This window comes from Theobroma cacao, chromosome 7 (assembly GCF_053813885.1).
Source record: "Theobroma cacao isolate CCN51 chromosome 7, ASM5381388v1, whole genome shotgun sequence".
Taxonomy (NCBI): Eukaryota; Viridiplantae; Streptophyta; class Magnoliopsida; order Malvales; family Malvaceae; genus Theobroma; species Theobroma cacao.
In genome coordinates, this window is record NC_142645.1 from 1,565,751 (window position 1) to 1,578,014 (window position 12,264).

At 36.8% G+C, this 12,264-nt stretch overlaps 3 protein-coding genes and 1 pseudogene across 3 annotated transcripts; 1 reads left to right on the forward strand and 3 right to left on the reverse strand.

Moving 5' to 3' along the window:
- The first annotated feature begins 1,116 nt into the window (after window positions 1-1,116).
- Window positions 1,117-4,718, forward strand: CNX5 (co-factor for nitrate, reductase and xanthine dehydrogenase 5). Its single transcript, XM_007020663.3, has 11 exons — window positions 1,117-1,466; window positions 1,774-1,866; window positions 1,976-2,031; window positions 2,459-2,523; window positions 2,671-2,745; window positions 2,852-2,930; window positions 3,092-3,130; window positions 3,250-3,358; window positions 3,590-3,708; window positions 3,818-3,934; window positions 4,170-4,718. Exons 1-11 carry the CDS (start codon window positions 1,217-1,219, stop codon window positions 4,554-4,556), a joined length of 1,389 nt encoding a protein of 462 aa, XP_007020725.3. The 5' UTR covers window positions 1,117-1,216; the 3' UTR covers window positions 4,557-4,718.
- A 279-nt stretch (window positions 4,719-4,997) lies between these two features.
- Window positions 4,998-7,877, reverse strand: PYRB (PYRIMIDINE B). The gene is made up of 5 exons (XM_007020664.3): window positions 7,666-7,877; window positions 6,518-7,094; window positions 6,296-6,435; window positions 5,636-5,809; window positions 4,998-5,466 (listed from the first exon to the last, which is right to left on the reverse strand). The coding sequence occupies exons 2-5, from the start codon at window positions 7,062-7,064 to the stop codon at window positions 5,122-5,124; spliced, it is 1,206 nt and encodes a 401-aa protein (XP_007020726.3). The 5' UTR covers window positions 7,065-7,094; window positions 7,666-7,877; the 3' UTR covers window positions 4,998-5,121.
- Window positions 7,878-8,024: 147 nt separating this feature from the next.
- Window positions 8,025-8,699, reverse strand: LOC148761401 (uncharacterized; annotated as a pseudogene).
- Window positions 8,700-9,385: 686 nt separating this feature from the next.
- LOC18593447 (Ribosomal protein L31) lies at window positions 9,386-10,655 on the reverse strand. Its single transcript, XM_018124660.2, has 2 exons — window positions 10,497-10,655; window positions 9,386-9,916 (listed from the first exon to the last, which is right to left on the reverse strand). The coding sequence occupies exon 2, from the start codon at window positions 9,903-9,905 to the stop codon at window positions 9,690-9,692; it is 216 nt and encodes a 71-aa protein (XP_017980149.1). The 5' UTR covers window positions 9,906-9,916; window positions 10,497-10,655; the 3' UTR covers window positions 9,386-9,689.
- Window positions 10,656-12,264: the final 1,609 nt, after the last annotated feature.

Here is a 12,264-nt window from a genome sequence, read left to right on the forward strand (position 1 = left end):
GGGCCTTTGGCACTTAATTAGATATGGCATATGGCATATGGTACATAAACAAAACATTAACAAGATGTTATAGCATCTAAATTTTAGCTCCCAATAGGGATGACAATGGGTATTCACTAAGTATCCTAGGCCTATCTGTCCCAATTACTTCTAGAATTAGATACATACTCTGTAACCGGATTCAGGTTTGAGACGAGTTTGAGATAACTTTACCCTGTATTAAAGTTTGGGTTTGGGACGAGTTTGGATAACAAAGTTAGCCCATAGGCCGTATGGCACTTAATTTAATAGTTAACAAGATAAAGTAGTTGGTAATCCTGACAGGAAACCACACCAGCCATGGGCAAATGGTTCCAGCTGATGATGCGAAAACAAAGGAGAGTTTGCCATATGCTAAAGCCTCAAACAACATAGTCCAGGACTCACACATTCAAGTTGACATATATCTTGTCATGGAGATAGATATGTGTTACTAAGATCAGATTGTAGTGCTATGAATTCCCCATGACAGAAACTGTCATCTCTACCATTACATATAGAACAAGCAGATTTATCTCTCAAGTTCTACTCTTAAAACAAGATAAACCACTTGATTCTCTTGCATGTCCATCAGTTCCAGTACAAAATGAAAAGAAATGAAATCAAGCAAATTGCTAGGTCTATATCAAGCAAAAGAAAAAAGGAGAGAAAGTTCAATACATCAACTTGATGAAATTGCAGATGCGTGCAGTGGTTGAAGACTTGGAAAAGGAGAAAGAGATTGCTACCCTTACCCATGTTTAAGAAACTTCCCCCAGGGAGAAAATAATGGAAGTAATACTACAGAGGATTTAGCAGAACTGCATGTGTACTTTGTTGTTGTATCCACATGAACATGAACAGAGAGTGAAAGAGGTGGCCAAAGAGAGTGAACGTGTCTCTTTAGGCAGGGCTTAGCTATGGCACGTGGTGGTGTAGGGGTCTGCCATGTAGATTCTGCGCATGCAAAAGTCAATGTTGCTAGGCTGTAGATTGATCCAGGAATAGGTGCTAAACCGAGTGTAGGAGAAACCGCCCGCATGTTATTATTTCAGTGGAACTCAAATTCGAGTTTAACTTGACAAAACTACCCTTGGTCGGTCAAACGTAGTTGAAGTGGAACTAAGCTGCTTCCAGTTTAGGGTTCCTCTTGTTCTTTTTGATTCTGTCTGTTCTTTGGGTTGTCGGAGCTCGAAAGATGGAACCAAACGGCGATGACGTGGCAAGAATCCGACGTGAAATCGAAGCCTTAAAGGACACGAAAGCCAGCATAGAACACAAGATTGCTGTCCTCGAAGCTCAGCTCCAGCAGCATCAAAGCGACGACGTTTGCAATGGTTCTTGTCCTCCAATCTCCGCCGTCGATGCTAACCTGGCAAACGGATTGTCGGCGGATAGTGTTTACCGTTACAGCCGCCATCTTTTGCTCCCTTCTTTTGGAGTCGAAGGTAAATGAAAGAAGAAACAATTTCGCGCCTTTTTTTTTTCTTTTAGATTTTTATGTTAATTTTGTTTAATTATGTAAAGTTTTGATTGATTATGGCTAATTAAGTGATTGAAGTGAAGAAAGTCAATAAATTTGTATGAGAAATTGGTTAAAGTGAATGCTTTTATGCTAAGCTGTATTCAAAGAAGGTTATTTGAAAAGAAATTGGCTTTTTCATTATGGGCAAGAGAAGAAATTTATGGGTTATTTTTGTTCTTTTTTTTTTGTTTAATTTGTTGACTAATTTAGTTTCTTTGTGTGGTTTGTAGCGCAATCAAATCTCTTGAAGTCTTCAATATTGGTCGTTGGAGCTGGAGGGTTGGGCTCGCCGGCTCTGTTATATCTTGCAGCTTGTGGTGTTGGTAAGAATAAGATGCTGCATTTTTTGGGGCATACCCGAGATTGCATTACTTCTTTTGGTGGCTGATCGAGATGGGATTAATTCGTTGTTCGTTTTCTTTGATTTTCTAGGTCGCTTGGGTATTGTCGATCATGACATGGTTGAGCTTAATAATATGCATAGGCAGGTATAAGTTGTAGATTCTGCAGTTGAAAGTAGCTACTCATGTTATTATTTGTGGTGTAAAGGCACTGTTCCGGATCAGTAATATCCGGTTAAGTTCTAATCATGTTGTACTCATGAATCATTCGATTTCAATGTACGCACAGCAGATTTTTAGTCCTTTATTTTCCTAGATCCTCAAACTTTATAGTTCTAATTTTTTTCATCTATTAAAATTGAATGGTAACGCTAAGTTAAAGGGCTAAATTGCATGCAGGTACTCCCTCTGTTTTATTTATCCATTAATTTTGAGCTTCAATTGTTTTGATTGATCGATGTTTTTGCTCTGATGTATCATGCCTCCTTAGTTTTCTTCCCTGCCTTCTTGAATTGTGACCATGAATATTCTGCTACTCCCTTTTTTTTATTATATTTTATTTGCTGCACTTCAGGTTATTCACACTGAAGCATATATAGGTCAGCCAAAAGTGAAGTCTGCTGCTGCTGCTTGTTGCGCGTATGTTACAAATATGGGATCCAGTTCTGTTACAATAGCTTAAATATTAAGTTGCAGTGTTGAATAAAGCTTGTTACTTGTAGTCTCTTGTAATTTCTTCTGTGATTTAGTGTGCTTGCTTTTATCTAATATAGCATCGAATTTCAGGATCAACTCCACTATACAGATTGTTGAACACAAAGAAGCTTTGCGCACATCTAACGCTTTGGAAATTTTGAGCCAGTATCCTTGATGACATAGAAATGTTATTCTTTCAATTTTTTTTCGTCCTTTTATTGTTAGTTAATTCATGTGAGGGGTGATTTCCCTGACAGCTGACATTTCATAGATATGACATAATAATAGATGCAACCGACAATGCTCCTAGTCGTTACATGATCAGTGATTGCTGTGTTGTGCTAGGAAAGGTAAAGATTTGAGTGCTTTGTCCTCAATTCATTCAATATTTGTAGTGCTAATATGCTTCTCCAAGTAGTAAGCTTCTTCAGTTGATAATGCCACTGCATTTCTTTTTTGTGCATGCACACTCATTGACTCAAGTATTAATTGCTTCCATGTCTACATGCAGCCTCTAGTATCAGGTGCTGCACTAGGACTGGAAGGGCAGGTAAGCTATATAAGTCATACTCCGTAATTTATAGTGTATAAGTTTGCATCTGTTAAGTGTTTTTGAAACATCTATCTTGCTCAAACTTCAAAGCATAACTACATTGATTTCTTGTGTAGCTGACAGTTTACAATTACAAAGGAGGTCCTTGCTATCGATGCCTATTTCCAACTCCACCTCCTACAACTGCTTGTCAAAGATGCTCAGATAGTGGAGTCCTAGGAGTGGGTATGTTAAGATATCATTTCGATTTTCCAATCCATCTCTAAACTATTAGTCCATTATTCTGCAATATACTTGCAAATGATGAAAAGGAGGTTCAAAGAAACTTCTTCTATGTCAAATTAATTACTGGCAGTAAACCTGCTCTATTCTTTTCTATTTTCAGATAGTTGTTGGTTTTACCTCATTAATTTGCATGTTTTTAGTTCCCATGCTTATTGATCTACATATTTTCAGTTCCTGGAATTATTGGCTGTCTTCAAGCGCTAGAAGCCATTAAAATAGCAAGTGCTGTTGGTGAACCTCTTTCAGGGCGGATGCTTCTATTTGATGCATTGTCAGCTCGAATTCGTATTGTATGATCCATGATCCGCCCATTGATTCCTCTTTTGGTGCCATTTGTTCTTTGCAATAGTAATTCTGGATATATATTCTTTTCTGATAGCAAATATTCTTATTTCTTAGGTGAAAATAAGGGGCAGGTCATTGCAGTGTGAAGTTTGTGGAGAAAATACAACATTCAACCAACAGTATTTCAAAGATTTTGATTATGAGAAGTTCACTCAATCTCCATTGTCAACGGTAATTTTGCTCTGAAGTTTGTATTTTATTTGTCAAATTTTTGAGGTTTCGGCTTTTCTTCTTATGTTGTCTCACTTTGCCTTCATGCTTCATGAAGTTCTATAATTACCTATAAATATTCATTCCAAGCATGAATTTGGATTAGCTGATGATACCAAAAACTTTTGTCACTTAACAAAGCATGTTATTTGGTGCTAGTACAATTTAATAACTTTGAAGATCCTACTGCATGCAGTCTCCCCCAAAGCTGAACCTGCTTGCAGCAGACTCTAGAATAACCAGTAAGGAGTACAAAGAGAGGATCACCAATGGAGAAGCACACGTTCTGGTCGATGTGCGACCAGAACACCACTACAGGATTGTTTCTATCCCTAATTCATTAAACATTCCACTTGCAAGCTTGGAGACTAGGTTGCCTGAAGTTTCATCTGCACTGAAGGAAGAGCAAGAGCACAATGGCACTGTATCAGGTGCTAACCTGTATGTGATCTGCAGAAGAGGTAATGATTCACAAAGGGCTGTGCAATGCCTCCACAAGATGGGTTTCGATTTAGCTAAGGATATTGTGGGGGGCTTGGAATCGTGGGCACATGATGTGGATCCCAACTTCCCTATGTATTAGTACCAAAGTTATACCTGCGACATGTTTGGTCCTTTGTTACCTATCTCATAAATTTGAATGCCAATTTTGCCAGTTATTAGAGTTTGGTTGTGTTATTATCTCTTAAATGTTCAGTGACTGTACATCACTTCATTAAATTCAAGTGAACCTTCTACATGCAAATTAAGACTCTTCATTTCCTTTCTGCCTGCAACTGGAGAAATCCCTACAAGGCTGGTTCCATGGAATTACTTAGTCCTATTTTTTCACATTTTATTTGAAATTTTATGGGTTTTTTTTTTGTTTCTTTTTAAATTTAAATAGCAAGATGCAGCCTATATTCAACCTCATTGTCATGCCAGCCAGGCTAATCCAAACAAACAGAATGTCAAACTATGGCAACAACAAAGCCGATCATTTTATGATCTTAACATTTGGAAACTAGCCAAAATACAAAAAATCTTTGGAAATTCAAGCCAAACTTTTCATTTTACTTGTCAAATGTTGTTCATAGATTCACATGAAGGAACCAAGCAAGCTGCGATAATAGATGGCAAAATTTGGAGGGGAAAAAATAGCACTTCCGTCACCACCCAACAAGTAATAGTTTTAAAAGAGCCATCCGGATATAAAGACCATTCTTTGCCTGTCTAAAATAGGCAGCCCTTGGATCTGCATCAACATCCACGGTGATCTCATCGAGCCTTGGGAGAGGATGCATGACCACAGCATGCTTCTGCATCACCTTTAGCACTTCCTTGTCCACTATATACTTACCTCGAGCTTCTTCGTAAAGATCAATTCTCTCTCCGAACCGTTCTCGTTGAATACGAGTTTGATACACCACATCACACTTAGAGGCCACTTCCATTAAGTCAGCACTTTCTTCCCACTCCACACCCAATGATGTCAAATAATCTTTAATGTCATCCTTTAAAAAGCAGGAATTACAAGTGAGAGAAAGTAATTGGGACTTCCCATTCACTAACTAACAGGTTAATTCAGCAATCTAATGAAAGGTAATCTAACTTTTATATTTGAAGTTTGAGCATAAATACAGGTCATGCATTGCTCATAAGCAGAGTTTGTCAAATACTAACCTTCATTTTAACAACATCAGGGGAGACAAAGTAGATCTTCACATCTTGGTACTTTGCCAGCAAGTAGGCAAGAGAACGAACTGTTCTTCCATTGGCGAGATCTCCTACAAGCCCAACTCTGATGCCATCCAGTTTTCCTATCTCTCTTTCTATGGTGTAGACATCTAAAAGGGCCTATACGACATCAAAAAGAAACAATCTTTGAACCTAAGAGTGCATGAAACTTGTTGGGGATAAAGATATCCTTCTGTCACATCTAAAGAAGCATACCAGAACATCACTAACGTCACAAACGGAAGTCATAAAATGCAAGAAGAGAGGGAATGAAAGAGGGTGGGTTGTTGAAGTGAGTGATGGCTCATTTTTTCTATAGCTTAGACATCATGTATTTACATTAAGCAAGAACAAAGTCGAAACTGCCCAATACAGAATTTACTTCAAAGTACCAGAAAAAGATAATGCTCAAGACAAACAATATCCTGAAATCACATAAGTTACACACTAAAGGACTGTTAGTTTTTCTTCTACAAATTTGTTTTTTCAGTATTCTATTCTTTCCCAGTCATAATATGTTTTACCACTGTTTGAAGGATTTAAAGGAGATCTTGTGAAATAATAAAATTACAAGTTTCCCACACTAAACAAAAGCTCTGAACACACCTGGGTGGGATGTTGTCCAGGACCATCACCAGCATTGATAATAGGAATGCCTGCAGTAGCTGCTGCTCTTCTAGCAGCACCGCTTTCAAAGTGTCGCATCACAATTATATCAGAGTACCCTTCAATCGTTCTTATAGTATCTGCAAATCAAGCTACTTGATTAAAAGAGCACCAGAATGGAACCACTTCTAAGAATCATAACGAAAAGGTAAAGAAAATTGCCTTCAAGTGTCTCTCCTTTTGCTGCTGACGAAAACTCTCGTGCATTTTCGGTTGTCAGAACTTCACCACCTAGCCGCTTCATGGCAGACTCAAATGAAAGTCTAGTTCTAGTTGAGGGCTCATAGAAAAGGGTGGCCATCAGGTAACCTTTGAGAATTTGACTTCCAGGCGATTTCTTCTCAATATTCTCCATCTCACGTGCAACTTCAAATATAGCATTTAGAATATCTCTATCAAATTGTTGAGCTTCAATCACATCATCAAGTTGAAACTTCTTCCCCACCAAAAATGTAGGTACATCCTCGACTTCCAACGCACAGCACTGCATCCCATTCCTTGAAAGCCTTTGGCTTTGATCCAATTTCAGAGATTTCTCACTGGTTAACAACCTTGAACAGGTAAAGTCAGCAGATAACTTAGCACTAACAGGGAGTCTATTAGGGAGACTTGAGAAATTGCACTTGAACACTTTATTGAAATTTATTGCTTTTGTAGCAAACGAGCCCCTATTCAGTGTGCATGTAGAAAATGATGATGAAGATGCCATTCTACTCGAATAAAAGCAGCTTCAGAGTCCCTGAAACAAAATATACCAATAGTTAAACCTATCTCTGATCAAATAACAACATAACTTCACAATAATTTCAACAGAAAAGAGGAAAAAAATTTTATGAATCAAAAAGCATGAATTATGCAAATGAGAGTTTATTGGGTTTACTAAAAAACCAACAATCTCATTATGCTGAATCAAGATTAACACCTTTGAATAATCAAAACCAACCACAACAAAACAATCAAAACCCACCATTTTTATTAGCTTAGTAATACAGACCATGATTTTTTCCATAGTAAGCTTATGAATATCACAACTTTTCTTTTAACCAATCATCAAAAGAAATACCCCCAGTAATCAAAATTCACATAACAACGCAGAAAAGAAAGTAACATACAAATCAAACATAAAAAAACAAAAGTAAATTTACAGAACCACTGACTCTCAGTTCAATATCCACTTCAAAATTTCCATTTTTTTCCCACTTTTTCTCATCAACCAAACAAACAAAAAGTACCCAATAACATAAAAACGGATAAACATCACAGAACTTCGAAAGAGAAAGAGAAAGAAACAAGATTGAGAAGAAAGATACCTGGGAAATTTTCCAGGAATGGAGAAAGAAAGAAAAAGTTGGTGTTTGGATGCTGGGAAAAAGGAGAGAAAGATAGCGTTTTTTATTTTTGTTGTTGCCTTTTGAAGATATTAAATAGTGAAAAGTGATGAAAGTGAAAGGAAGAAGAAATGGGATCTTTGGGATGAGTGAAAACTCAGGGCTGAGTTTGTGTCTTGTTATGCGTCCCAAAACAATCTCAAGATCTTTGGCGGAAAATATGTACTTAAAAGAGTTTGTCTTCTGTGTCCAGGTGAAAATTAAGAGTTTGCAATGTGAGGCCAGTTCAAATGATCCGACGGTTGAGATTAAGTTGATCAGTATTTCTCACCCTCTTTTCTAATTTGTTTCTCACCTTCTTTTCTAATATATTTTGTTTATTTTTTATTTGAATTCTGTTCTTTGAGTAAAATAATCAAACACCGATTACTGAATCAAATACTTTGAGGTTGCTCTTCTATGGACGCTAAAGCCAGTGACTAGGCAATACTTCCAGGCTGCTCTTCGATGGACGCTGAGGCCGGTGACTAGGCAGTCTAGGAGGGGAAGGCAATGGTGGTGGCCGAGGGGGTCATGGAAAAGGCCATGGTGGCAAAGGTTGTGCAAATGCAGACATGCCATAGAATTAGAAGCACAGGCTCCCCCAAGGAAATCTATTTCTGAATCTGCCACAGTTGAAGGGACTAATGTTTGTACTAATACAGAATCCCCAACAGCATTGCCAGCTAAATTGGCATCTAATCCCACATAAACCATGGTGATTAACATCAGAGGCAACATCAACACAATGGTTCCTACAGCACCACATTGGAGCTGTTGGTTGGATGCTGTCCCTGTCTGCATATCCATACCCTAAACCTGCATCCGGTTGGTCACGATGGTGAGGAAGATGATGATGAGCCAGCAGTTGCCCGTTGTGGCTGCTCTTTGGCTATGTTATCGGCTCCCTCCATCACAATTACTAACAGAGGTACTAGCAGCAATGTACAGATCAAACCATTGGCTAATCAGTTCATTTCATGATGCAGAAAACCAAAAAGAACAAGGATACAAAAAGAAGATAAAAAGCAGTTCTGTTTTGCTGAAGCTTAAGGGCCTTGGGTGTTCATGTTTGCTAAACTATCAAGGACTGGTCAGCGGATGGCCTTGCTTCGATTAGGTTTTAGATGCCCTTTGCTTTTAGAATGTCAGGCTCTTTTCCTGAATGTAAAATGATTTTTCCAAATGCACTACAAGTACAAACCAGTAATTGATCAGTCAGGTAGTTTCAACTTTCAATCATAAACCAAATCACATGCATTAGCAAAGTTCAACTTGAGGCATTAACAAACTTGTAACCATCTGAAAGATTTCAGGTACATTCAAGACAGCATACACTAAACAGATAGTAGCAAAATGCATATTACAAAACATTACCAGCTTCCCACCAATCAAAGTTCCAAAGTATAGTACATGATTCAAAAGGTCCAAGAACTTGATGTGCAAAACTACAGATAGATAAAACTCAGGTATTAATCAGAGCAAAAGAGGAATTAAAAACTCAACTCGTCTGAAACATGAAACAAGGATGAAGAAGTTAATCAACCACAGACCCAATGTACCATAATAGCATCTATTCCCTTACTGGCATCAAGTCCTCACAAGTCATCAACACTGATAAATCAATTCATGGGAATATACAACTGGATAATATTCAACTACATTAACCTTCAAGTTCCAATCAATATATAAAATGCTAAGTATGCAACACTGAAAATGAGGAACGGGTATCTGAGAATAAGAACTGTTGCATGCTATGTTATAGCCACAAAGCCTCAAAAGAATGGTGGAAACTCTCAAACAACTCCGTAACCACTATTTTATCAAAACAGAACTGTTCTAAAATTCAACCATTTGTAAAAAGCAAAACAAATTCGCTTCATTTCACTAATGACACTCACATTTATTCCACAACATAAATATTTAAATCTAACCACAGATACCCAATCTTCCTTGGCATCCCTAGTTCATTTCTCATTGTTCTCTGTGTTCTCTGGCTTCTCCAGCCCATAACGACGGTTAAACTTAGCAATCTGTCCTAAACTTGCAGCCATTTGGCGTTTCGCCCTCAAGTGATAAACTTTATCAACACTATGTATTTTTGTCATCATAACATTTATCAATCGACCACTCTGGGTCACGTAAGATATCCATTGCATCTGAGGGTGCAATCCTTTCTTCATTTTCCACAAAACTACAATTCAAAAACAAGCTTATTAGAGTAGAACTATGAACACTAACAAAAAAAAAAAATCAGTGTCCAAATTAAAAAGAATTAGACTCCTTGGCAACAAGAACTTGTCAAAAACAACACTGAAAATTCTCATTGCAAACATCTAATTGAGCAACTTTTTGATTATGAATATAATTATAAGAACCAAAAAAAAAAATTATATAGAACCCAAAAAAATGATCTTCTAACTCAGAATCAAAGGTAAATACACTGAAGTTAGATGGAATCACAGAAAAGAGGTTAATCAGATTATGATTTATAATTATTCAATGTCATTCAAGGTGCAAAAAGAAACCCAACAGCTTTCTGAACAAAACTTAACTGAAATCATATCCTAAGTCCTAACACTGTAAGAAGTTTACAACCCAGATTCTCAAGCTATCTTACTTATCTCATTATCCAAATTTGGGAATCTGGCTACTTGAAAATAAAGAGAAAAATTAAATTTTCAAGCAAGTCTCAAGCAAAATAAAAGCAAAGAAAAACATATTGGATTAACAAGAAAATTATGATAAAAAAAGGGAAAAAGAAAGAACCGCACCTTAGGTGGTCTCTGCGGCGATGAGTGAACTCTACGGTGGCAACACCAGCGAAGCCGAAATGCGGCGGCGGAGCAAAACCGACTGGCAGTCGAGACAGGAAAGAGCAAGCAGGCCAACAATGTTTCGTGGGGAGAGACTGGATTTCGCACAAAATTGTAAATAAATATTTTTGGGGAGGGCCCAAATATATTTTACGGAGGCCCAATCCAAAATTTTTATTTATAAACAGCCCATGGCTCGTTTGAAGAAAGGAATGCAACAAAAAAAAATGATATAATACTTTAAAAAGCTCCTCAATTATTTAAAAATTTTAAAAAAAAAATTATTTTTTATTACATTCAATCAAATTCCTATACTTTTATTTTGAATCAAATAGGTTTTATAATTAGTGATAAATTAATTATCATTAGTTCAAAGGTAAAATACTTAAATCCTCTTAAGTTTTAATCGAAATTTCAAATAGATCCATTAATTTTTAAAATAAACACTTTATCTTAAAAAAATATATTTCGCTAAACACATAGGTTCAACCATTAGTTAATCATTAATATTTTCATTAATTTGATGACATAATAATATTAGAAAAACAATTTTACCTTTTATTACTTCAAAAAATAACCATACTATAAATTTTTTATTTTTGCAAAAAAAAAAAATCAGGGGAGCATCGACATGGGGTGGTTGGTCAACTAATGGGAACGTCCCGTCCAACCACATTGTTTGAGAAAAAAAAATGAAAGAAAGAAGAAATGTCATTTTAGTTTCTATTAATGGTGTTTACATTTTTAAAACGAAATATTCATTTCAAAAACTAATGAACTTGCGCAGAATCATGATTAAAAGTGAAGGGGTCTAAGTATTTTACCCTTAGTTAAAACTTATATTTTTTAACTCAAATGACATTAAAATAAAAGGGTGAAAATATCAAATGACCTTATCATCATGATATATCAACATGTAATGTTATTATTCACTATAACATATCTACATATCACATCAACACCTTGTGACTGGGCTCCATCAACTTCAGGGGTTTGTACTGTAGCGTCAATGTATGAGGTGTTGCAAGAAGATTATCCAAATTACATAGGACAACAAAGCAGAAAATGGGCTATTGCGTGGAAATGGGATGACCCCCAACGGATACGCACCTTTCTAGTGCAATGTCTTCATGGAAAGTTATTGACTAATTTAGAGCGCAAGAGAAGGAACATGTCGCCTTTGGCTACTTGTGCGTTATGCTCAGTATCAAATGAATCAGTATTACACCTCTTAAGAGATTGCCCACACTCAAAAGAGGTATGGTTGAAATTGGGGTCACGAATAGGCTGTGGAACTTCTTTGATTTACTTCTGTCAGATTAGTTGTTAACTAATCTAAGAAATTATAATGTTTGTGTTGATGGTATCCCCTAGGCTATTTTATTTGGTTTTACTTGCAGGTATATTTGGAAGTGAAGGAATGTGAAAGTTTTTGAAGGAAAGTTGATACCCATGGATAGGAAGTTATCGATGATAAAAGGCTTAGCTGTTGCATCATATCATGCTGTCCAAATTCCCTGCACACATAGTAGGCTGAATGGATATAAAAGAGAAATGCTGGTTGCATGGCAAAACCCTCCACAAGGTTGGGTGGCTGTAAACACTGATGGTGCATTACGTCGTAATACAAACATGGCTGCTACAGGTGGTGTTTTTCGGGACTATAACGGATATTGGTTAGGTGGCTTTGCTGCAAAATTGGGGAAGTGTTCTTCCTATAAGGTCA